This window comes from Hylobates moloch, unplaced genomic scaffold (genome assembly GCF_009828535.3).
Source record: "Hylobates moloch isolate HMO894 unplaced genomic scaffold, HMol_V3 SCAFFOLD_2, whole genome shotgun sequence".
Lineage (NCBI taxonomy): Eukaryota > Metazoa > Chordata > Mammalia > Primates > Hylobatidae > Hylobates > Hylobates moloch.
The window spans coordinates 14799814-14822957 of NW_026652277.1; the positions used below are offsets into that span (position 1 = coordinate 14799814).

Here is a 23144-nt window from a genome sequence, read left to right on the forward strand (position 1 = left end):
AGAGCGAGACTCCATCTAAAAAAAAAAAAAAGAAATGCCAATGGCGACTGGATGTCACTTTCATGAATCACCTGCATAAGGTTCTGACTTCCATCTTGCCAGCAGATTCTCTCTGTAGACTCTCTCTCACTGGCTTTGATGAACAAGCTGCCATGCTGTGAGCTGCCCTATGGAGAACCCAACGTGGCAAAGAACTGAGGCCCTTGGTCCAACAGCCAGTGAGGAACTCAATCCTGCCAACAAATACAGGAGCCTGGAAATGGATCCTTCCCTAGTCAAGTTTCAGATGAGACCCGAGCCCTGGTTGACACCTGGGTGGCAACTTCAGGAGAGACCCTGAACAAAGCACAGGACTCAGCTAAGCTGTGACTGGATTTCTGGCCCACAGAAGCTGTGTGATAATAAATGTTGTTTTAAGCAGCTCAGTTTGTGGTCATTTTTTACATGGGCATAGATAACTAATATACCAGCCAAGCCCCAAATAAAGCCAAGTCTAGAAAGCACATTTATATTTTTCCCTATTAAAAATGATAACTTGGCCGGGCGTGGTGGCTCACACCTGTAATCTCAGGACTTTGGGAGGCCAAGGCAGGCGGATCACGAGGTCAGGAGTTCAAGACCAGCCTGGCCAACACGGCGAAACCCCATCTGTGTTAAAAATACAAAAATCAGTTGGGCGTGGTGGCACACACCTGTAATTCCAGCTATTTGGGAGGCTGAGGCAGAAGAATTGTTTGAACCCGGGAGGTGGAGGTTGCAGTGAGCCAACATCCAGCCACTGCACTCCAGCCTGGGTAACAGAGCAAGACTCTCTCTCAAAAAATAAAAAAATAAAAAAAATAACTTTTCGCCAGGCTTGATGGCTCACGCCTGTAATCCCAGCACTTTGGGAGGCCGAGGCAGGCGGATCACGAGGTCAGGAGATCAAGACCATCCTGGCTAACATGGTGAAATCCCATCTCTACTAAAAATACAAAAAATTAGCCGGATGTGGTGGTAGGCGCCTATAGTCCCAGCTACTCAGGAGGCTGAGGCAGGAGAATGGCGTGAACCTGGGAGGTGGAGCTTGCAGTGAGCCGAGATCGCGCCACTGCACTCTAGCCTGGGTGACAGAGCGAGACTCCCTCTCAAAAAAATATAAATATAAATATAAATAAATAAATAACTTTTCGGCTGGGTGCAGTGGCTCATGCCTGTAATCCCAGCACCTTGGGAGGCTGAAGCAGGCGGTTCACTTGAGGTCAGGAGTCCAAGGCCAGCCTGGCCAACATGGTGAAACCCCATCTCTATTAAAAATACAAAAATTAGCTGGGTGTGCTGGCGGGTGCATGTAGTCCCAACTACTTGAGAGGCTGAGGTGGGAGAATCGCTTGAACCTGGGAGGCAGAGGTTGCAGTGAGCTGAGATTGTGCCATTGTGCTCAAGGGGCAACAGAGCAAGACTGTCTCAAGAAAAATAAAAAATAAAAAAAAATGACAACTTTTCACATTGAGAACGAGATAGTTTAAGATGATAATTTAATGAGACATTATTTCCGCTCCCTGGGTCTCTCCTCTACACTTGATTCCTGAGTTCCAACGCATTAAGAAGTCAGCAGCCTGGACTTTTCTTCCTTCTTACTTAACAGATCATAAATTTCTCAAATTTCCAAACTTACTTGTCTTGAGTTCAGTCTCATCCAACTACCAACGGAACAACTTTAAGAGCCTTAGGAAAAAAGGAAAGACTGGTATTTCCAAACAAACTCCCTACCTTCCCTAGCTCCTGAGTTCCATGAAATCTTTTGCTCCATATTCACTTCCTCGGACACACGAGTCAGTTTTTAGACTCTTGCAAATAATTCTTTTCTGCATTAAAAGCGTCAGTTGTTACAGCTTCAAAAAACTGCAAATCATTCTTACTTACATCTGGAAGTCTGTATAGCTTCATTGTTCTCTGTAAAGTCATATTTCTACTCAAGTGAGAAAATTTCACTTCTACCAGTTTTCTGGGGTTTAGTGATCGATGCCAGTATCTGGAATACAATAAAGGTTTTAAAATCTAATTGATTTATAACTCTACAAGTTTTCACTCTTCGTCTCAGCTTGGCTGTTACATAAGCATTTACTGAATACTTACGTTGTACTAGACAGAGGCCCTCATCCTATGTCATCATTTTATCCATCAATTTTTAATCTCTAAAATACGTCTCGTACTCCAGTTATGTTCCTCAGGAGTTTGTGACCTTTCATCTTTTTCACTAAAGAGGAATCTTAAAACTGCAAAAGAAATATTAATTGGCTGGGCGCGGTGGCTCATGCCTGTAATCCCAGCACTTTGGGAGGCTGAGGTGGGCAGATCACTTGAGGCCAGGAGTTCGAGACCAGCCTGGCCAACATGGTGAAACCCTATCTCTACTAAAAATGCAAAAATTAGCCAGGCACGGTGGTGTGCGCCTGTAATCCCAGCTACTCGGGAGGCTGAGGCAGGAGAATCGCTTGAACCTGGGAGGCAGAGGTTGCAGCAGTGAGCCGAGATCGTGCCACTGTACTCCAGCATGGGCAACAGAGCAAGACTGTCTCACTCACACACAAAAAAAGAAATATTAATCATACCCAGGTTTCCAAATGTGTAAGGACCATCACTGATTCTACAAAAGGCCAATCAGAAAGTTTAAAAACATGAAAATAAATCCCCTAAATTAGTCGCCTTCGCTTTTACAGCCTATACACCAAAGAAAACAACTTTTAGAAAACTAGCTTAAATTTCTTCAGTGATTCCAGGCTCTGGGATAAATGATTTGTATTAAAATATACCCATGAAGTCTAGTATTCCATTTACTTAACGAATGTAATAATTTAATAGGATATAGTAATTTTAAGTTTAATCCTATTTGAGTCAATAAAAACAGTGGTGGGGGGTGGGGAGATAAACGCTGATGTTTTAGAAACAGGTTAGTCTTGTGGGAATCTGATCATTTTCTCACTGGAATAACCTTTGAAAGCTTGACTAGTGCAGACAAAGTTGTAAAAACAGAGCTTAGGTCTTCCTACCCTGAACAAACAAATACATCTGAGGCTTTTGAATGGATGCTTATAAGACTTTCAGGACACTTTGGTGGTGCTGCAAAGCATGGCAGAAAACTGATCTTTGGGGTGGAAAGAAAATGGTATGACATTGGAATTTTAAGATCATCATGCCCTAGGTTTTCCCATGTAGAGACAGCACTCATCTTTCACATGGAATAGACTTAGAAGTATAGATCCACACGAGATCAGGAGTTCAAGACCAGCCTGACCAACATGGTGAAACCCTGTCTCTACTAAAAATACAAAAATTAGCTGGGTGTGGTGGCACATGCCTGTAATCCCAGCTACTCGGGAAGCTGAGGCAGGAGAATCGCTTGAACTCGGGAGGCGGAGGTTGCGGTGAGCCAAGATCACACCACTGCATTCCAGCCTGGGCAACAGGGCAAGAGTCTGTCTCAAAAAAAAAAAAAAAAAAAAAGTATAGATCCAGCATCATTAGTAGGAAAATGTCAAAAACTTTTTTTTTTAATCACCAAGTGGCAAATGATATACCAGAAAGAATACTGGACTTGGTGATTCTAGGTTCTAGTCTCCATCTCTGCTACCAGCAAAAACTACATCTAGCAGAACAGTGGTGAGGCTCAACACGTTTGATAAAGGGAGGACCTGAGGTAGAAAGATGGTACTGGTACCTGCATGTGGCTACAGGCTTAGGAAGAACCACTCCCGCGGTGTACACAGCCTGGAAGATCCCTTCCAGGTTCACTCTTCTAGTGATCTCTCGGATTAGCACTGGGGCTACCCGTTTCGATCTCAACTTCTTATGAACACAAAGAAAGTTGATTTCTACCATCTTCTTCACACTAAGAAATAAAGATGGTGAAGATTAAGAGTCAAAACAAGATTAAAAATGAAGAGTCAACACATTTTAAAAAATAAGATGATACCCAGGAAATATCCAAGAATAAGAATGCAGGCTGGGAACAGTGGCTCTCGCCTGTAATCTCAGCACTTTGGGAGGCCAAGGCAGGTGGACTGCTTGAGACCAGGAGTTCAAGACCAGCCTGGGCAACACTGAGACTCTCATCTCTACAAAAAATAGAAACATCGGCCAGTCATGTTGCCGCATGCATGTGGTCCCAGCTACTTGGGAGGCTGAGGTGGAAGGATCACTTGAGCCTGAGAGGCAGAGGTTGCAGTGAGCCATGATCGCATCACTGCCCTCCAGCCTGGGCAACAGAGCAAGGCCCTGTCTCAAAAAAAAAAAAAAAAAGGAAAAAAAAAAAAAAAGAACATAAAGGCCATTCTTTTTTTTCTTTCTTTTTTTTTTTTTTTTTTTTTGAGACAGACTGCCGCACTTTCACCCAGGCTGGAGTGCAATGGTGCAATCTCGGCTCACTGTAACCTCTGACTCCTGGGTTCAAACGATTCTCCTGCGTCAACCTCCTAAGTAGCTGGAATTACAGGCACATGCCACCACGCCCAGCTCATTTTTGTATTTTTAGTAAAGACAGGGTTTCACCATGTTAGCTACGCTGGTCTCGCTCCTGACCTTGTGATCCACCTGCCTCGGTCTCCCAAAGTGCTCGGATTATAGGCGTGAACCACCGCGCCTGGCCTGAAAGCCATTCTTTAACACAATATTTAAGAAAAATATTCTATCACTTAGACATTTCGCAAATTCAGGCGGAAACACTATTCCCCGTATCTCCCTGCCAAAATGATTGTAAAACGCACGGAGGCTCCAACCCTCTTGTTCTAAATACATTTTAGGACTTTGTCCATTATAAGTTTTCAGTTTAGAAATTGGATCAGCTATGGCTCTTTACGTTTCTTTTTTTTTTTTTTTTTTTCCTTTTTTGAGATGAGGTCTCGCTATGTTGACCAGGCTGGTCTCGAACTCCTGGCCTCAAGCAATCCTCCCATCTCAGCCTCCCAAAGTGCTGGAATTACAAGCATGAATCACTACGACCTGCTCCTCTTTCAGTTTCTAGATCTGTTTTTCCTAAATTATGGTAATAACTGGGTCATCCTGGTGCAGAATCTGGTAAGATGTTGCTTTGGAGTGTGATACCAACCCCTGGGATACCTAAGAGGGGCTTTGAGCAGACCAGAGCTGGTGTGCTCTGAGCTACAGTAAGCCTCTTAGATCTTCAAATCCTGTTCCTGGTTCCGTTTCCAGGTACACATTTCATTTGGCACAAAATATTCCTTGAGATCAAGTGCTTTTCACAGTAAATAAGCTAACCTAATACACTGAAAAGTAAAGAGACCAATTATATACGACATCTTTGACCTTCATAGCTGGATCTTTGACTTTCCGGGCTGGAGATCCAAACTAAAAGTGCAATGTATCCTATGGAGAGAAAGCTTTATCTCTCCTAAAAAATTTTTAAGTAATTTTTTTTTTTTTTTTTTTTTTTTGAGATGAAGTCTTGCTCTGTCGCCCATGCTGGAGTGCAGTGGTGTAATCTTGGCTCACTGCAACCTCTTCCTCCTGGGTTCAAGTGATTCTTGTGCCTCAGCCTCCCAAGTAGCTAGGATTACAGGCGCGTGCCACTGTGCTGGCTAATTTTTGTATTTTTATTAGAGATGGGGTTTCGCCATGTTGGCCAGGCTGGTCTCGAACTCCTGGCCTCAAGTGATCTGCCAGCCTCGGCCCCGACCAAAGTCCTGGAATTATAGATGTGAGCCACCATGCCTGGCCAAGGCTTCATTTATTCTGATACATATATGTGTGAGCATGTATGAGACTGAGAGGCAGAGAGAGAAAAAGAGAAAAAGAAACCATTGTCCTTTATTTTTACTCACAGTCCGTTTTTTTCTTTACTACTTAATAAACTTTAGGTTTTAAAGCAGTTCTAGGTTCACAGCAAAACCAATCAGAGAGTTTCCATAAAGCCTCTGCCTCCACACATACACAACCTCCCTGACCACCAGACAGCTTGCATTCAGTCATTTTTTTTTTTTTGAGACGGAGTTTCGCTCATGTTGCCCAGGCTGGAGTGCAGTGGCGCAATCTCGGCTCACTGCAACCTCCGCCTCCTGGGTTCAAGCAATTCCCCTGCCCAGCCTCCTGAGTAGGTGGGATTACAGGTGCCTACCACCACGCCCGGCTAATTTTGTATTTTTAGTAGGGATGGGGTTTCACCATGTTGACCAGGCTGGTCTTAAACTCCTGAGCTCAGGTGATCTACCTGCCTCGGCCTCCCAAAGTGCTGGGATTAGAGGCGTGAGCCACCGCGCTTGGCCTGCATTCAGTAACTTTTAAAGGCCTATTCTAATTGTAATTCTTAGAAAATAAACATATAAAAATGGCATGGACGAGCTTAAACATGTACCTGTCATAAATCCGAATGTTTGCTGGGATGGCGCTTATGAACCCGACCAGTTTTTTATTTGAAGACACTCTGACCCCACAGTGCCACTGCAGGAGCCAGCCTGGCGGACGCAGAGCCCTGAGGTCACGGTAGACAAGAAAACAGGCACCAGTTATTGTCCAACAATACAGGAACAGACGCAGAAGTCCCCACGTCAACAGCGCCTATCCACGACATCTGTGATCGATGAGACTTACCACAACAGGAACTCGGGTGAATAGTCAAATCGGAACATATTGTCATCATCTTCTACGTAATTCTCATTTAACAACGTGTATAACTCCTTGAGCTACAAGATAAAACAAGTGTCCTATCCATGGTGCTCAGAATCAACTTAGAAGCAATGTGTGAATGCAGGAGTCGAATTTAAGAGGTTTTTACCCACTCACCACTTCGGCATTACTCAAGTCTAAAGTGTCCCACATAAAACCCTGTGGCAAAGAATACGGTTCTTGGCGTACGTTGTCTTTATCTGGTTCAATTGCACCATGAGATGTTATGACTTCATCTGAACAGGGAGAGAAGGAGAAAAAAAAAAGGCAAAAAGCGAGAATTTTAAATGACAAAGTATTCTAACCATCCAAAGTGGTCAATGACATAAGCAAAATCAGACTTAGGGCCCTCGGGTTTCAGATAATCTTTAAAAAGATGCTGTTATATCAAGTGCCTCTGGACTGAAACAGGAAAGCTAGGCAGTGGTGTGAAATCATTGCTGTTTCACCAATTATTTTTCTTTTCTTTTTTCTTTTGAGACGGGGTCTCACTCTGTCGCCAAGGCTGGAGTGCAGTGGTGCAGTCATGGCTCACTGAAGCCTCCAACTCCTGGGCTCAGGCGATCCTCTCTCCTCAGCCTCCCAAGTAGATGGGACTAGAGGTGTACACCACAGTGCCCAGCTAATTGTTAAATTTTTTTTGTAGAGATGGAGTCTCATTATGTTGCCCAAGCTGATCTCAAACACCTGGGTTCAAGTGATCCTCCCACCTCAGCCTCCCAAAGTGCTGGGATTATAGGTGTGAGCCAACGCAGCTGGCCTATTTTAAATAAAAGGAGAAATCCTTTGTCATCCAGTGACAAAGATGACATTACAAAACAACAGTGATTCCGAGTCTCAAGGCCTACAATGCAGCCTTACCTTACACACTGTCATAAGCAATGTTAAGTTTCATTCAACAGCCTTGGGTGGTGTGTTCTTTTTACTGCATTTCCACAAACTGGGAGAGGAAAGGGCTGTGGTGACCTCTGCCCCTCCCAGCAAAACCTAAAAATAATTTCAAGGCTGGTTACTTCTCCCCATCTGAACTGCTAGCAGCGTAGTCCAGGCCATCACAATTTCTAGTGATTTCCACCAAGATGCATTTTCCAAGTCATTCTCTGCAGAGCTTCCCAACATGGTAGGACCCAGGCTCTTCCCGGGGATGCTGCCTGCCTCGGCCCCTCTCCACACCCTCCCTGCCGCCTGCTCCCAGTGCTCTGGCCATGATGACCGGGGCTGGCCTCAGCTCAGGGCCTTCCTGGTGCCTTCCTTCGGCTTGAGGCCCTCTGGTCCTCAAGGGACTGGCCCCTTGGAATTCCCGACAGAAGCTTACGCATCACACGTCACTTTCTCCCAGCATCTGTTGCTTAACTGAAGCCTTTCTCTACCTCAATGTTGCCCCTCCTCCCCAGCCTGGCCACCTTTTGTCCTACTTTTCCACCACCGTTTCCAGGTGTGTGCCCTGGACTATGCCTGGCATTTAATAACAGACACTCAACAGACACCTGCTCAATGAGGGACCCTCAGGGCCTGGTCCTTCCATCACAGAACCTTATATACATTTTTAATACTTCAATGGGCTAGGTGCGGTGGCTCACACCTGTAACCCCAGCACTTTGGGAGGCCAAGGCAGGTGGATCACTTGAGCCCGGGAGTTCGAGACCAGCCCAAGCAACATACTGAAACAGTGTCTCTACAAAAAAAAATACAAAAATTAGCCAGGTGTGGTGGCATGCACTTGTGGTCCCAGATACATGGGAGGCTGACATGGGAGGATCGCTTGAGCCCAGGAGGTGGAGGCTGCAGCGAGCTATGATCATGCCACTGTACTCCAGCCTGGGTGATAGAGTGAGACCCTATCTCAAAAATAGTAATAATACTAGTAATGTTTCAAGTGTGGGGAAATTAGATGTTTTTATTGGGATAGAAATTGGACTAAAATAATGGTTATTGAAAGCCAATGTCACTACCTAATATTTATATTTTCAGAAGAAAAATATTACTTTTGCATAGATTTCAAATCTGTGGTATGAAATAAATGATACACGTGAAGTTAACATTCTTTGTGTTTTTTTTTTTGTTCTTGTTGTTCATCCAGCTTTGTTTCTGCGGAAAAAAGAGAAAAGCAGAAAAACTTACCTAGTTTAGGTACCGGTTGTGTGTCCCAAAACTGGTATCTGTGCTTTGCAGCATCGTCAATGTTCCTGGCTGGGCCCTGGCATGCGGATAACAGCTCCATTGCTCTCTGGATATCCTGCAACTTCTGCATTGGAACACTGGGATTCTACGACAGCAAAGACAGACACAGAATATGAGAGAGCGGCTGCTGATGTTAAACTTGAGCAGATGCACGTGTATCTGCGACAGAGACTACAATACCTAAACCCTAGCGATCCTCCTCCAAGCCCAGTCGAGACCATGGGCTTGTGTGTTACACATGAAAATGGAAGCAAACCCTCTGCTAAAGGTAACAACAGTTGTCTAGTTTTAATGGGGCTCTGACAGTTTGGGGAATCTAAATTGAAGCATGCTTTGCTTCAGTTTCCCATCCATCTACAAATGGTCCCCGGCATTACTCCTCCGGGGGAGACGTGCAATGCATGCATTACTGTCATCCAGCAGCCAGGCAGCCACGAGCCTTGGGTGCACTGTCAGAGTAAATGCTCTGCAGGAGCAATGAGGGGATGAGGGAAAGAACTTCTAGAATGGAAACAGAGCAGAGAAGGGAAGGGAAGGGGAGGGGAGGGAAGGAAGAGAGAGAGAGAAAACTAAGAGAAAGAGAAAGAGAGAGAGAAAGAAAGAGAGAGGATCGGCCATGGTGTCTCACGCCTATAATCCCAGCACTTTGGGAAGCCGAGGCGGGCAGATCACGTGAGGTCAGGAGTTAAGAGACCAGCCTGGCCAACATGGTGAAACGCTGTCTCTACAACAATACAAAAATTAGCCAGGCATGATGGCGGGTAATCCCAGCTACTTGGGAGGCTGAGGGGGGAGAATCGCTTGAACCTGGGAGGTGGAGGTTGCAGTGAGCTGAGATTGCTCATTGCACTCCAGCCTGGGTGATAAGAGTGAGACTCTATCAGGAAAGGGAAAGGGAAAGGAAAGGAAAGGAAAGGAGGGCAGAGAGAGAGAAGGGGAGAGAAAGAGAAAGGGAGAGAGAGAAAGAAAGAAAAGAAAAGAAAAAAGAAAGGAGGAGGGAGGGAGCAATGGAGAAAGGAAGGAAGGGAGGGAGGTAGGGAGGTAGGTGGGGGAGAGAGAGGGAGAGGGAGGCAGGAGGAAGGAGAGGGAGAGAGGGGGAGGAGGGAGGGAGAAAGGGAGGGAGGGAGGAAAGGAGGAAGGAAGGACGGATGGAAGGAAGGAAGGAAGGAAGGAAGGGAGGGAGGGAGGGAGGGAGGGAAATCTGAACTCAGTGCTGAACTGGGATGAAAATGATCAAGAAAAGAAATCTCTAACCATGCCCCTTCCTCCCGGCCACACCCTGCCCTTCTCCTGACCCTCCTGATCCTCCTGATCCTCTAGATCCTCTAGAGACAAACTCTCCCACCAGAAGGACGAGCAATTTCCTCTGTACTTCAGATCCTGGGCAACCATAGCCTGTCGTTTGCAACCCAAGTGTTGGAAACTGGACTCCTTTTTAGGTAAAACAGTACCTTTAAATTCTAAGGTTCCTTTCTCAAAGCCAATATTCCCACCAGCTCTTCAAGATTCCCCAGTTCTTTTTTTTTTTAAATTCCTCAAATAACGTAATAATACATGGAACATGAGACTACTTGAAATGAGAGGACAGCGCAGAGGACTGAATGTGGAAATCAATGACTTTTTTCAATATGTAAAATTAGTGAGACATTGTAGAACTTTGATACCATGCATAGAGTATTCTTCACTGTAATTCAGAAAGTGGTTAGAAGTTTCAGAGCTCTTCGGTTTTGCTGTATGTCAACACAGGGTGGACACCATTGAAAGGTACAATTGACCCTTAGAAGTTTATAAACAGCAACTTTGGACTTCTGTTCCACTTGGAATTTGAAATCTGTGGTCTGGAGCAATAATTTTAACCTGGGAAGCTTACTCGTCTTACACAGCACAGAACAGGGTTTGTTTCATACAAACACTGTCAAGAACCCTAAGGAAACGAAGTTCTGAAGTCCAGCTGGAGGCAGGTGAAAGTCTTCTTGTCTCTGCTTGGAAGTCTAACAGCACAATCCAAGATTGCCACAGTTTTTGTAAGCTGTTTATCTTACATTTGTTTAACACCAAAATCATAAAGGTCCTATCTTAATGACACATACAAATTTAACAAAATACTTTTCCGGTTCTCATTATTGTATCTTTGGATGACTTCTTTTCCTTGGGTGTCTTTTAAGTCCCCAACATTAAAAGGAGCAAATTTCTAGCAAAATGAAATTCATGTGTATCTGAACTCCAACAACACCATCTATGAGAAGACCTTACAATTTAAATAGGAATTGAGATCACAGCATATTTCAACTAATAATGCTTAACTGTGCATCAGTTTAGCTTAAAATGGCAAAGTAGAGCCCAGTCTTATAAAAATATAACTACAATGACTATAATGAATTTGTCATGGTAATTTTTCTTTCTTGATTTAATTTTTTTTCCTTGATTTCTTTCCTGGTTTCTGAGTTAAATCTTCTAACAGTAATATATCAAACTCAAACTACTTTGCAACAGACATGAATCAGCATCTTTGTTCCACATGACCCAATGACCAAAATGACCAACTCCATGAAGAAGACTTCAGAGTGATTTATTCCCTACCTAATTAGCTCATCGGTTGACCAGCACTCTCTACATGAAATGTCCCTTTGCAAAATATTGGTATCCCAATGCTCACTATTTAAATGCTTTCTTTCTTCTTCTTCTTTTTTTTTTTCATTTTGAGGCAGAGTCTCACTCCGTCGCCCAGGCTGGAATGCAGTGGCATGATCTTGGCTCACTGTGACCTCCACCTCCTGGGTTCAAGTGATTCTCCTGCCTCAGTCTCCTGAGTAGCTGGGATTACAGGCTTGTGCCACCACGCCTGGCTAATTTTTGTATTTTTAGTAGAGACGGGCTTTCACCATGTTGGCCGGGCTGGTCTTGAACTCCTGACACCAAGTGATCTGCCCGCCTCGGCCTCCCAAAATGCGGTGATTACAGGCATGAACCACCACATACAGCTCTATTTAAATGCTTTCTGAAAGTAGATTCAAATAAACACAATTTCCAAATCCACAGGGACAAAGCAGTAAGGGAAACTCAGCTATGATCAATTCTTATGCCTGTCCATTCACCTTCCATAGTAGCACTACCTGGGAAGAATGAATGTGTGTCAGGCAAGGTGAGATGAATATCTACCCAACAGTAACTTCCCACGATTCCACTCCTACGTAAGAGGCAGGTATATTCTGTTTTTCTTCCACACATGCTTTCTGTGGCATACTAACCATCAACTATATGCTTTACCCACTGTTTTCCAAATTTAAAACCTTGGAAAAAATGTCCAAGTTTTATAACACTAAGAAGTTTATAAGAATCCAAATATCGTTTTTATTTTGGTTCTTGTGTGTAGACCAGAATATTCTGCAATGCAGTCCACTGTAATTTACAGTGCTATCTGGAGTTGGCATAAGCTTAAAGGAAAAGAGCCCCAGATTTAAAAAATGCAGCAGAGAAAAGCCCATCTTAAGACAATACTGACTTCCTCCAAATTAAGAAAAGAAATTCCCTACTGTGATGGTTACTACTGAGTGTCAACTTGATTGAAGGATACAAAGTATTGGTCCTGGGTGTGTCTGTGAGGGTGTTGCCAAAGGAGATTAACATTTGAGTCAGTGGGCTGGGAAATGCAGACCCACCCTTAATCTGGGTGGGCACCATCTAATCAGCTGGCAGCGCAGCTAGGATACAAGCAGGCAGAAAAATGTGAAAAGAGAGACTGGCCTAGCCTCCCAGCCTCCATCTTTCTCCCGAGCTGGATGCTTCCTGCCCTTGAACATCAGACTCCAAGTTCTTCAGTTTTGGAACTCGGACTGGCTCTCCTTGCTCCTCAGCCTGCAGATGGCCTATTGTGGGATATTATGATCATGTGAGTTAACACTTAATAAACTCCTATCTATCTCTATCTATCTATCTATCTATCTATCTATCTATCTATCTATCTATCTATCTATCTATCTATCTATCTATCTATCTAATCTATCTATCTATCTATCCATCCATCCATCCCATTAGTTCTGTCCCTCTAGAGAACCCTGACCAATACACCTACCAAGAGTTCACCACTGCCTGGCTTGGCTCTAGTTTCTCATAAGTGACCAGAGAGAGGGGAAAGGCTCACAGTCACTAGAGGCGGAAGGGATGGGCAGGGACTGATGGTGATGCTGAAAGCAACAGGAGATGTCCACACTGCGTCAGGGATGCCACGTTTATCTGATGAAGCGACATTTAGAAACGGGAAGAGTATTTTGTAAGCTTATGGTGGCATCCTCTATGAGTTACCTTGGAAAGCTGTATCTAGTGGGTAGGATATTTATTACCTGAGAACCAAGTTGAAAAGCTAGGGAAGAAGATTCCATTTTCTTCTCACCCTGCAGTCAGTCAGGGAAAAATTGGGGCAAGTAATTTTCCTTCTCAGTGATTCCTGGTTCTTTTGTGTAAAACAGGTGACAACAACAAAACTACCTGCAAGTCTCACTTCATGGAAGACAACAGAAACTCTGCATAAGAAAAAAGGAAATCCATAAAGCTTGTAGAATGGTAACAACTATCATATATATATATATATGCACTGTTTTAGGATGTAAAAACTCTTGAATAAAAATGCTCCAACTGGAACCTCAAGATCGAACTGCGAGTTAGAGAGAAGATAAGGAACTGGGCTGAAGGAAGTGCAGTACCCAGGCAAAGGCACACAACTAGTTAGCAAGGGGGCAGAGATCAAGCTCAAGGTCTCAGACATCACCCCTTGAGTTGTTTCCACAATACCACATGCTACTCACGTTGATTGATTGATTGATTGATTGATTGATTGACACGGTCTCTGTTGCCAGGCTGCAGTGCAGTGGCATGATCTTGGCTCACTGCAACCTCTACCTCCCAGGCTCAAGCTATCCTCCCACCTCAGCCTCCCAAGTAGCTAGGACTACAGGTGCATGCCACTGTGCCTAACTAACTTTTTATATTTTTAGTAGAGACAGGGTTTTGCCATGTTGCCCAGGCTGGTCTTGAACTCCTGGGCTCAAGGGATCCGCCTGCCTCGGCCTCCCAAAATGCTGGGACTACAGGCATGAGCCATCGTGCCTGGCCTGTTCACAATAATTTATTTGTAGGTACGATCATCAAAATCATCTCTATTTTGTAATATTTCTAATTCTACCCCTTTTCTTTCTCTTTTTTTTTTTTTTTTTCAGCCAGGGTCTCTCGCTGTTGTCCAGGATGAAGTGCAGTGGTGTGATCATAACTCACTGCAGCCTTGAACTCCTGGGCTCAATGGATCCTCTCACCTCGGCCTCCCAAAGTGCTGGGACTACAGGCGTGAGCCACCGTGCCTGTCTGATTCTACCCTTTTCACTGTGAGTTTCTTGCATCAAGAGGGCTTTGTGTTTCCCAGAGGCCCAGCACACAGGGTGCCTGGGGGTTGGCTCCACAGACAGGGATGGCTGCCATCTGTGCCACCAGACACCCACGCAGTACAATCAACCCTCTTCTTGGCCACCATCTGCCAACGCAGGGCCCAGCTGGACAACTTCTGGTTTGGTTTAAACTAGGAGAATGTCAGGAACTATTTCCCACCCTTGGCATTAGAATGAAGAACAACCGCTGCAAACTGGTTTGATTCAAAGTCAACGAGAGACTTACCCATGGCTGCTCCCGCTGAAATCTGCTGCCAGATGGTGTTGTGCTATTCAGGTAATTAGACAGACACCCAGAAAAATTACAATGTGAATCTCTTCTGAACGAAAAGTAATCAAATATTAAAGTGTAATTTCAAAAAAACCTCACAAGCTCACATTGAGACTTTCTTCTAGAACAACAATCTAAATACAAATTCACTGAGAAAAGGGAAAAACACAGCAGGTATCCACACACACACAAAAGCACAGTGTACCCCTTCATTATTTGGGTGCCAAAGTCCATTTTAAGGAGGCTGTCAAGAGCTTCCAGTTACTAGTGGCATTCAACACACAGTCACAACAAAGTCCCTACACATCTGATCCAGCAGGGCGCTAAACTGCGTAAACCCACTCATATGCACGAGAAACCACACGGGGGAAAAAATAAAACAGAGCTCTCACTTTCGAAGGCTGTTGAATTTTAATCTCCTGGGAATCAGATGCCGAGTCTGACTTGGTGCCTCCGGAATTTGGTTTCTCCTTTTTTCTCTTCTGTTTCTTCTTTTTCTTTTTGGCTCCCAAATACCCTCCAGGACTTCTGCAGGAAATGCAAAGATGGTGAAACCAACCAACAAACAAAAATCATTAAATGAAATTGAACTGCATATAGTTAATCATTTCGAAAAATACAGATGTTACATGCAGTAGAAAATAACTGTGTTAGGATGTAGGTGAGGAATAAAAGGTAGTGGAGTGAAGACGATAACAGGCAACGCAGAAGAATACCAGTCCCCGCTCAGTCATCCTGCAGGTGCTTAGATGTCACGAAGCAGGAAGATTGCAGAGATAAACTACATTTTATAACAGAAGTAAAATAGTTTCCACAGTTATCACTACTCTCCTAATCTACGTTTAAGTCAGCCTTCGGGAGGAGAGATACATGATATGAAAAACTCCATTACAAAGATCTCTTGGGTACAACAGAACACTAATCTTGAAGCAACAGAACTAAACAAACTGCTTTTTTGCAGAGGAGGAAATGCTCCCTGATAAAGATTTTTACTAGGGGGGCTAACAATGAAAAACTCTAAGTGTCTAACTACAGAGAGAGACCCTGTCACAAACAAACACAAACAAAACACAAAGTGCTAGTTTTGTTACCTAGCATCTAGGTTATAAAGCAACTTTTCTTTCCACTGATTATTCATGTTTTAAAGTAATGAACTTTTCCATTTAAAATGGATAATTCCTCTGTGACATCCAAATATGAAAGGCACGTGCAGTAGTGAGAGAAACTGTTTAAGAACTAAGCACTCTGTTGGGCACAGTGGCTCATGCCTGTAATCCCAGCACTTTGGGAGGCTGAGGCAGGTGGATAGCTTGAGCCCAGGAATTCGAGACCAGCCTGGGCAATAAGGGGAAACCCAGCCTCTACCAAAAGAAAAAAAAAAATTTGCCAGGTGCAGTGGTACGCACTTGTAGTCCCAGCTACTCAGGAAGCTGAGGTGGGAGGATAGCTTGAGTCTGGGAGACGGAGGTTGCAGTGAGCCAAGACTGTGCCACTGCACTCTGGCCTGGGCAACAGAGCTGGAGAAAAAGAAAAAAGAAGTAAGTACTTGAGCTATAGATTCATATTTCCACTCCAATTCTAAAATAGAAAACAGTGCTTATTTTGGGAGATACATTAAGACTTTGTCAAATGGTACCCTAGTGGTTTAAAAATAGTAAGGCTTTGCCACCTCACAACGAGCAGTTTATTTTCATCAACAGAATCAAATTTGTGCTATCACGATGTTTATATTTAAAATCACCTGGTGGACAAGGACACTCATCAATATCTGACTAGCAATTGGGATTAAACAAACATATCACAGCCAGGTACGTGAGCTAGAAATATGCTGCAGATACGTTCAGTTTTGTATATTCTCTGGTTTGGGAGTAGGACTATTTTAGGCTTTCCTCTCCCAATGTTCCTATTGCCGGCACCCTGTGAATTGGTGAATCCGTTGTACTGTTATAGTGTGATTTACATATGCATTTGCATGTGCTACTTAAGAAGTCTATTCATAATTGCATCCCTAAGGTCTCCAATGCCTCACACCAGTACATACTAATACAAATGCTTGTGGAATGAATGAATGGATAAGTCTGGCTCTAAAGGTGGTGCCATCACATATTCCCAGGCCATAAAATACTTCTGAAAGCTACCATTGTTCCAACCTCAATGGTAAAGCCTACTGCAACTTACTATCAAGTAATTATTGAACATTCACTATGTGTTCAGCATTATCTTGGGGCCACAGGCTGGGTGGGAGGCACCAAAATCATGGTGGACATGCCCGTGACTTCACAGCCCAGGGGATTATCCCTCTCCCACCTCTACCATTTATTCTAACTGCTACTGGTTATGGCTTTCCAGAAACCACTAGGAGCCTGGGACCTCACAGCTTTTCTGTATAATACTTCCACTTTAAAATATCTCTAAATTTCCAAGAAGCTTGGTTACAGAGAGATACAGAATCAAAGGCAGTGACTGGGAAGGATGCTTTGAAGTAGATGCCTATCCAATTGGATGAAAATATATTTGTCCTGAGTGTCAGTTAATAATTTTCTCAGCCAGGCATGGTGGCTCACGCCTATAATCCCAGCACTTTGGGGGGCCGAGGCGGGAGGATCGCTTGAGCCTAGAAGGATCTCTTGAGACCAGCCTGAGCAATATAGTGAGACCCTGTCCCTATAAAAAAAAAAATTAGCTGTGCATGGTGGTGTGCACCTGTGGTCCCAGCTACTTGGGAGGCTGAGGTGGGAGGATCACTTGAGCCTGGGAGGCTGCACTGAGCCATGATCATGCCACTGCACTCCAGCCTGGGCAACAGAGTGAGACCCTGTCTCAAAAACAACAACAACACAACAACAATAATAAGTCTCTAAAACAGATAAACTCATGGAAACTTGAGGGGATCTGGAGACATTTAAAAAAATTAAAACACCAGACTATTTCACCAAAAAATCCTTAAGTAAGTTTATATCACCTATTCTATAACTTACAAGCCTTGTTCAATGAGGTTTCCAAAACTCCATTTTGGGAGTTAATTGATGCTACACACCAAAACTTGTTTTTCTTCCAAACGGTGTTGCTAAAATTTATATTCTTATTTTGGCATAATGGAGAAAGCGTCACCATTTCTGTTTACTCTAGTTCAGCAAGAGTTTTTCTTTTTCTCTCTTTCATCTCAACTTTGACAGGGAGCTACAGAAATGGGCACTAAGTTGGTCATCCCAGCCTCCAAACTCCCAGACATATCTGATAGCATTTATACAATGATGAGAGGCAGAGCTTCCCAGCCCTTCAGTGAGAAAGAGCTACTTTTGCACTTCCTGAGGCCATGGAGGAAACGAGATTTTGAGAATAAGAGCTGACCAGTGCACCACTTGATACCCATGAGGATAATTATAATCAAAACGAAAGAGCCAGGCCAGGCGCAGTGGCTCACGCCTGTAATCCCAGCACTTTGGGAGGCTGAGGTGGGTAGATCATGAGATCAGGACATCCAGACCATCCTGGCTAACATGGTGAAACCCCGTCTCTACTAAAAAAAATATTAAAAAATTAGCCGGGCATGGTGGCGGGCGCCTGTAGTCCCAGCTACTCGGGAGGCTGAGGCAGGAGAATGGCGTGAACCTGGGAAGCGGAGCTTGCAGTGAGCGGAGATCGCCCCACCGCCCTCCAGCGCGGGAGAGGGAGAGACCCCCATTCCAAAAAAAAAAAAAAAAAAAAGAAAAGAAAGAGCCAGCGCTGGGGAGGATGGAGAGACGCTGGAACCCTCATACACTGTTGATGGGAATGTAAAATGGGGCAGCTGCTTTAAAAAACAGCTGACAGTTCCTCAAAACAGTAAACAGATTCCCTGTATACCCTAGCCATTACGCTCGTAAGTACATAACCAAGAGAAATGAAAACTTATGTCCACACAGGAACCTGTTCACAAATACTCACAGCAGCACCATTCATAACAGCCAAAAACTGGAAACAACCCAAATGTCCATCCTCTTATGAATGGAGACAGGAAATGTGGTCCATCTATAGGATGGATTATTCAGCAATAAAAAAACAAAGAGCCGATAAAAACAGCAACATGAATGGATGCATCTTGAAAACACTACACTAAGTGAAAGACACCAGTTGCCAAGGACTACGTATTGTATAATTCCACGTCTATAAAATGTCCTGACAGGCAAATCCACAGAAACAGAACTAGATTAGTGGTGGTCAGGGGCTGGGAAGATGGAGGGCTTCAGCATGATTAAGGGATGTGGGTTTATTTTGGGAGTGATGCAAATGTTCTAAAATTGATTGTAGTGATGGGTGCACAACTCTGAATAAACTAAAAGCTGCTGAATGGTATAGTGTATTTATTTTTAGTTTTTAGTTTTTGAGACAGTCTTACTTTGTCGCCCAGGCTGGAGTGCAGTGGTGCCATCTTAGCTCACTGCAACCTCTGCCTCCTGGGTTCAAGTGATTCTCCTGCCTCAGCCTCCCAAGTATCTGGGATTACAGGCACGTGCCACCACGCCCAGCTAATTTTTATATTTTTAGTAGAGACGGGGTTTTGCTACATTGGCCAGGCTGGTCTCAAACTCTTCACCTCAAGTGATCCACCTGCCTCAGCCTCCCAAAGTGCTGGGATTAGAGGCGTGAGCCACCGAGTCCAGCCTGAATGGTACGCTTTAAATGAGTGAATGGTATGGTATGTGAATTATATCAAATGAAACAGTCAGAAGTGTTGACAGGTGACACTCCTGTCCCTGGGGATGACAGGATGATGTTATGGCCAGAGCAGATCAGGAGTCGGCTGTGGCTGCTTAGCCAGGGGTCTGGGTCCCACAGGACTCCAGGGACTCTGGAGGGAGACGCACGACAGAAAGAGATGCTCCCGTGCCTGGGTGGGAGAGGTGCTAAGCGGGCTTCCAGATACTGAAGGCAAATCCATGCCCAAGAGAAGACTCTCCCTGGAAATCCAATGAAGAAAGACTGATTCAGACTCCCAGTACTGGAGGCTGATTACCGAGTCACGGAAATTCAGCCCTGCATATCATGTGGCCCTTTAAAAAGATTCCTCGGTCTTCGAGAACACAAGTCCCACCTCCCTCTTCCCCAGGGTTTCACTTGAAAGGTCCACAAAGAAAAGGCTCTCAGTTTTGCCACCTCTGAAAGCCCAGACACTTCAGCCTGCATCTAAAGAGAATCAGTGGCACGTTCAGACCTCAAGTAGAAACGAATACATTCCTTCTCAGCTATGGAAATGGCAAATATTTAATGAGCACATCCAGCAAATCTCTTCAAAGAAGTATTCATGGAAACTACAGACAAGACTTAATGGGATAGCCAATGTAACAGAGCCACGTAAACGCTTTACAGGTGGTCCAGGATGATATCCACAAAACCCATCGTTTCTCTCCCTGGACTCACAGCTGGACAGCACTTGCCAGCTGCCTCGTAGCCAGGTGTGGCCACTGACTGAGTTCCAGCCAGCGGAAGTGATGTGTGTCACTTCCTGCTTCCCAGAAACCCCTGTGGGTGGCTTCTCCATGTCCTTCCTGTCCTTTGTGCTGTTTGGATGCAGACATAGGTGAGACCCCCAAGGATGGCAGAGCCACACGATGGCGCAGCCTCAATCCTGGATGACAGAATGAAGGAGAACTCCCTCACCATCGTCAGAACATGTGCCCAGGGCTGGTCCCTGAATGAGAAGGGAACTTCCACTGTGTTGTTCAATCCCCTGTTAGGGTCTATTGATTACAGCAGCCCAGCTTCATACAACTAACACATCAATCTTAAGAGTGACATCAGGCTGGGTGCAGCGGCTCACACCTGTAATCCCAGCACTTTGGGAGGCCAAAGAGTGAGGATTGCTTGATCCCAGGAGTTCAAGGCCAGCCTGATCAACACAGAAAGACCCCCATTTCTACAAAAAAATTAAAATTAGCCAGGTGTGGTGACATGTGCCTGTAGTCCCAGCTACCTGGGAGGCTGGGGTGGGAGGATCACCTGAGCCCAGGAGGTCAAGGTTGCAGTAAGCTATGTTTGCCCCACTGCATTCCAGCTGGGCAACAGCGAAAGATCCTCTCACTCTCAAAAAAAAAGAGTGACATCAAAGGAGCTCAATTTCTGGTATGTGAATTCCAAGAATAAAAAGTAATTTTAAATTTTATCAGGTACCACCGGAGGAATAACTTAGCTCCTCTCTACTGTGAAACAGAAGAAACATTAGTGGTTTGAGACTAATTATTTTACAAATATTTCCCCCCTGAATTTCCAAGTTCCTGCATGGAAAATGGTGGGAATATAGCTGATTGTAATCTCCTCGTTCGTATTTTCCTGCACTTTTGAACTAGTCTATAATAATCACAACACGTTTGTAAGGAAAATATTATCAAAATACAACAGAACCGAAGAACAGATAAACAGGTCCATGAAATGCAACAGACGTATCAGTAACAACCCATGATAGTCAAGAAACTTGATATATAATAAAGATCACATCATAAATCAGTAGTGAAAAAAAACCTTTTCATACATGAGAAAATCTGAATTCCTATATGCAGAAATATAAAATTAGTTTGCTACATCCCACAACATGAAAAAAAAAAACAAATTCCAAATGGGTAAAAGACCCAAACTTGGAAAACAAAACCTTAAAACTGAAGGCGGTGATGTCCATTTATTCCACATGTTTCTAGTGCCTAGAACAGTGTCTGGCATTTAGTAGATGCTCAAGTAAACAGCCGTCAAATGAGTAAGTGAAAGAATTAAACGATAACTTCATAATGTCAGTGAAGGAAACAATTACTCAAACAAGGACTCAAAAGTACAAACCATAAGAGATAATAACTTTTGAGTACACCAAAGTTAAACATTTCATGGTAAAGTGATTATAAAAAAATTTTTACGTTACAGAATAAGGTTAGACATTTATAACACAAATGAGAAAGTACTGCCAGCCAGAATATATACAAAGGTCTTTTCTCTTTCACATTTTATCTCTAGGATGGTACAGAAAGACAACATTATATTCTGGCCAGGACTGCAGGCATTAAGTAGAGTTTGACTACCTGGGTTTGAATCCTGACTTCACAAGTTCTCAGCTGTGTGACTTTGAGTTTATTACTTAACCTCTCTGTGCTCCAGTTCTGTAGCTGTAAAAGGATGATGTTTTCAAAAAACAGTATTAGGCCAGGTGTGGTGGCTCATGTCTGTAATCCCAGCACTTTGGGAGGACAAGGCAGGAGGGCTGCTTGAGTCCAGGAGTTCAAGACCAGCCTGAGCAACATAGCAAGACCTAGTCTTTTTACAAAAAATAAAAAATTAGCGGGGCATGTTGTTGTGTGTGTGCCTCTGGTCCTAGCTACTCAAGAAGCTGAGGTGGGAGGATCACTTGAGCCCAGGAGTTTGAGGCTGCAGTGAGCCGTGATCGTGCCACTACAGTCAGCCTGGGCAACAGAGTGAGACCCTGTCTCAAATAAATAAATAGTATTAGAAAAAATGTGAGGATAAAATGAATTCATACATCTAAGAATTTAGTATAGTAGCTGGCACACAGAAATCATTTGGTACAAGCCAGCTATTATTATGATTGTACTGCTTTAATTTTTAAATATAATTTATTGCTAGCTGGAACTGTATTGTCTCTCTCTAACTAGAACATAAGATCCATAAAGCAGTGTTTTCCATTGTATTCCTAGCACCAAAAATAGTGTCTGACATACAAAAGATCCTCAATAAGTATTTGCTAGATGAATGAGAAATCAATAAAAAAATCATTAAGAAAAAGACAAAAGACTGACAGAAGAATGGGCTGACAATATGAATAAGCACTTCACAAAAGAGGCAGCCTTAACAACCAATAAGCTTAAGAAAACATGCTCAATTTCACCCATTGATTTGGCAAACATTTTAAAATCTAAGAATATCAGAAGAATGTGAGGAAAGGGAACACTCACATGCTGTTGGTAAAATGTAAACTGAAACAACCACTTTGTAGAGCAGTCTGGCATTGCTGCTGCCACCACCACCACTGCCACCACCACCACCATCATCACCATCACCATATCATTACTAACACCGTCACCATTATCATCACCACCACCATCGCCACTACCATTGCCATCACCACCATCACTGCCGCCATCACCATCACTGCCACCATCATCGCCATCACTACCATTACATCATCATCACCACCATCATCACCATCATATCATTACTACCATCATCGCCATGGTCATCATCACCATCACCATTGCCACTACCATTGCCATCACCACCATCACTGCCACCATCATCACCATCACCATCATCACCACCATCACATCATCATCACCACCACCATCACCATTATCATCATGATCACCACCATCGCCACTACCATCGCCATCACCACCATCACTGCCACCATCACCATCATCACCACCATCACATCATCATCACCACCACCATCACCATTATCATCATGATCACCACCATCGCCACTACCATCGCCATCACCACCATCACTGCCACCATCATCACCATCACCACCATCATCACCATTATCATCATGATCACCACCATCACCACTACCATCGCCATCACCACCATCATTGCCATCATCACCATCATCACCATCA

General features: G+C 44.0%; 1 protein-coding gene across 3 annotated transcripts in view; it reads right to left on the reverse strand.

The window, feature by feature from the left end:
* NMT2 (N-myristoyltransferase 2) overlaps positions 1-23144 on the reverse strand; it is a 63452-nt gene that overhangs the window by 18551 nt on the left and 21757 nt on the right. For 2 of the 3 annotated variants that reach the window (XM_032162631.2, XM_058431926.1), the window contains exons 2-8: positions 14940-15075; positions 8782-8926; positions 6778-6896; positions 6586-6677; positions 6350-6466; positions 3701-3871; positions 1906-2014 (exon numbers count right to left, since the gene is read on the reverse strand). In XM_032162631.2, coding sequence (XP_032018522.1) covers positions 1906-2014; positions 3701-3871; positions 6350-6466; positions 6586-6677; positions 6778-6896; positions 8782-8926; positions 14940-15075 — 889 coding nt within the window. The remainder of the gene's footprint in view (positions 1-1905; positions 2015-3700; positions 3872-6349; positions 6467-6585; positions 6678-6777; positions 6897-8781; positions 8927-14939; positions 15076-23144) is intronic. The other variant, XM_058431921.1, reaches the window with a different exon arrangement.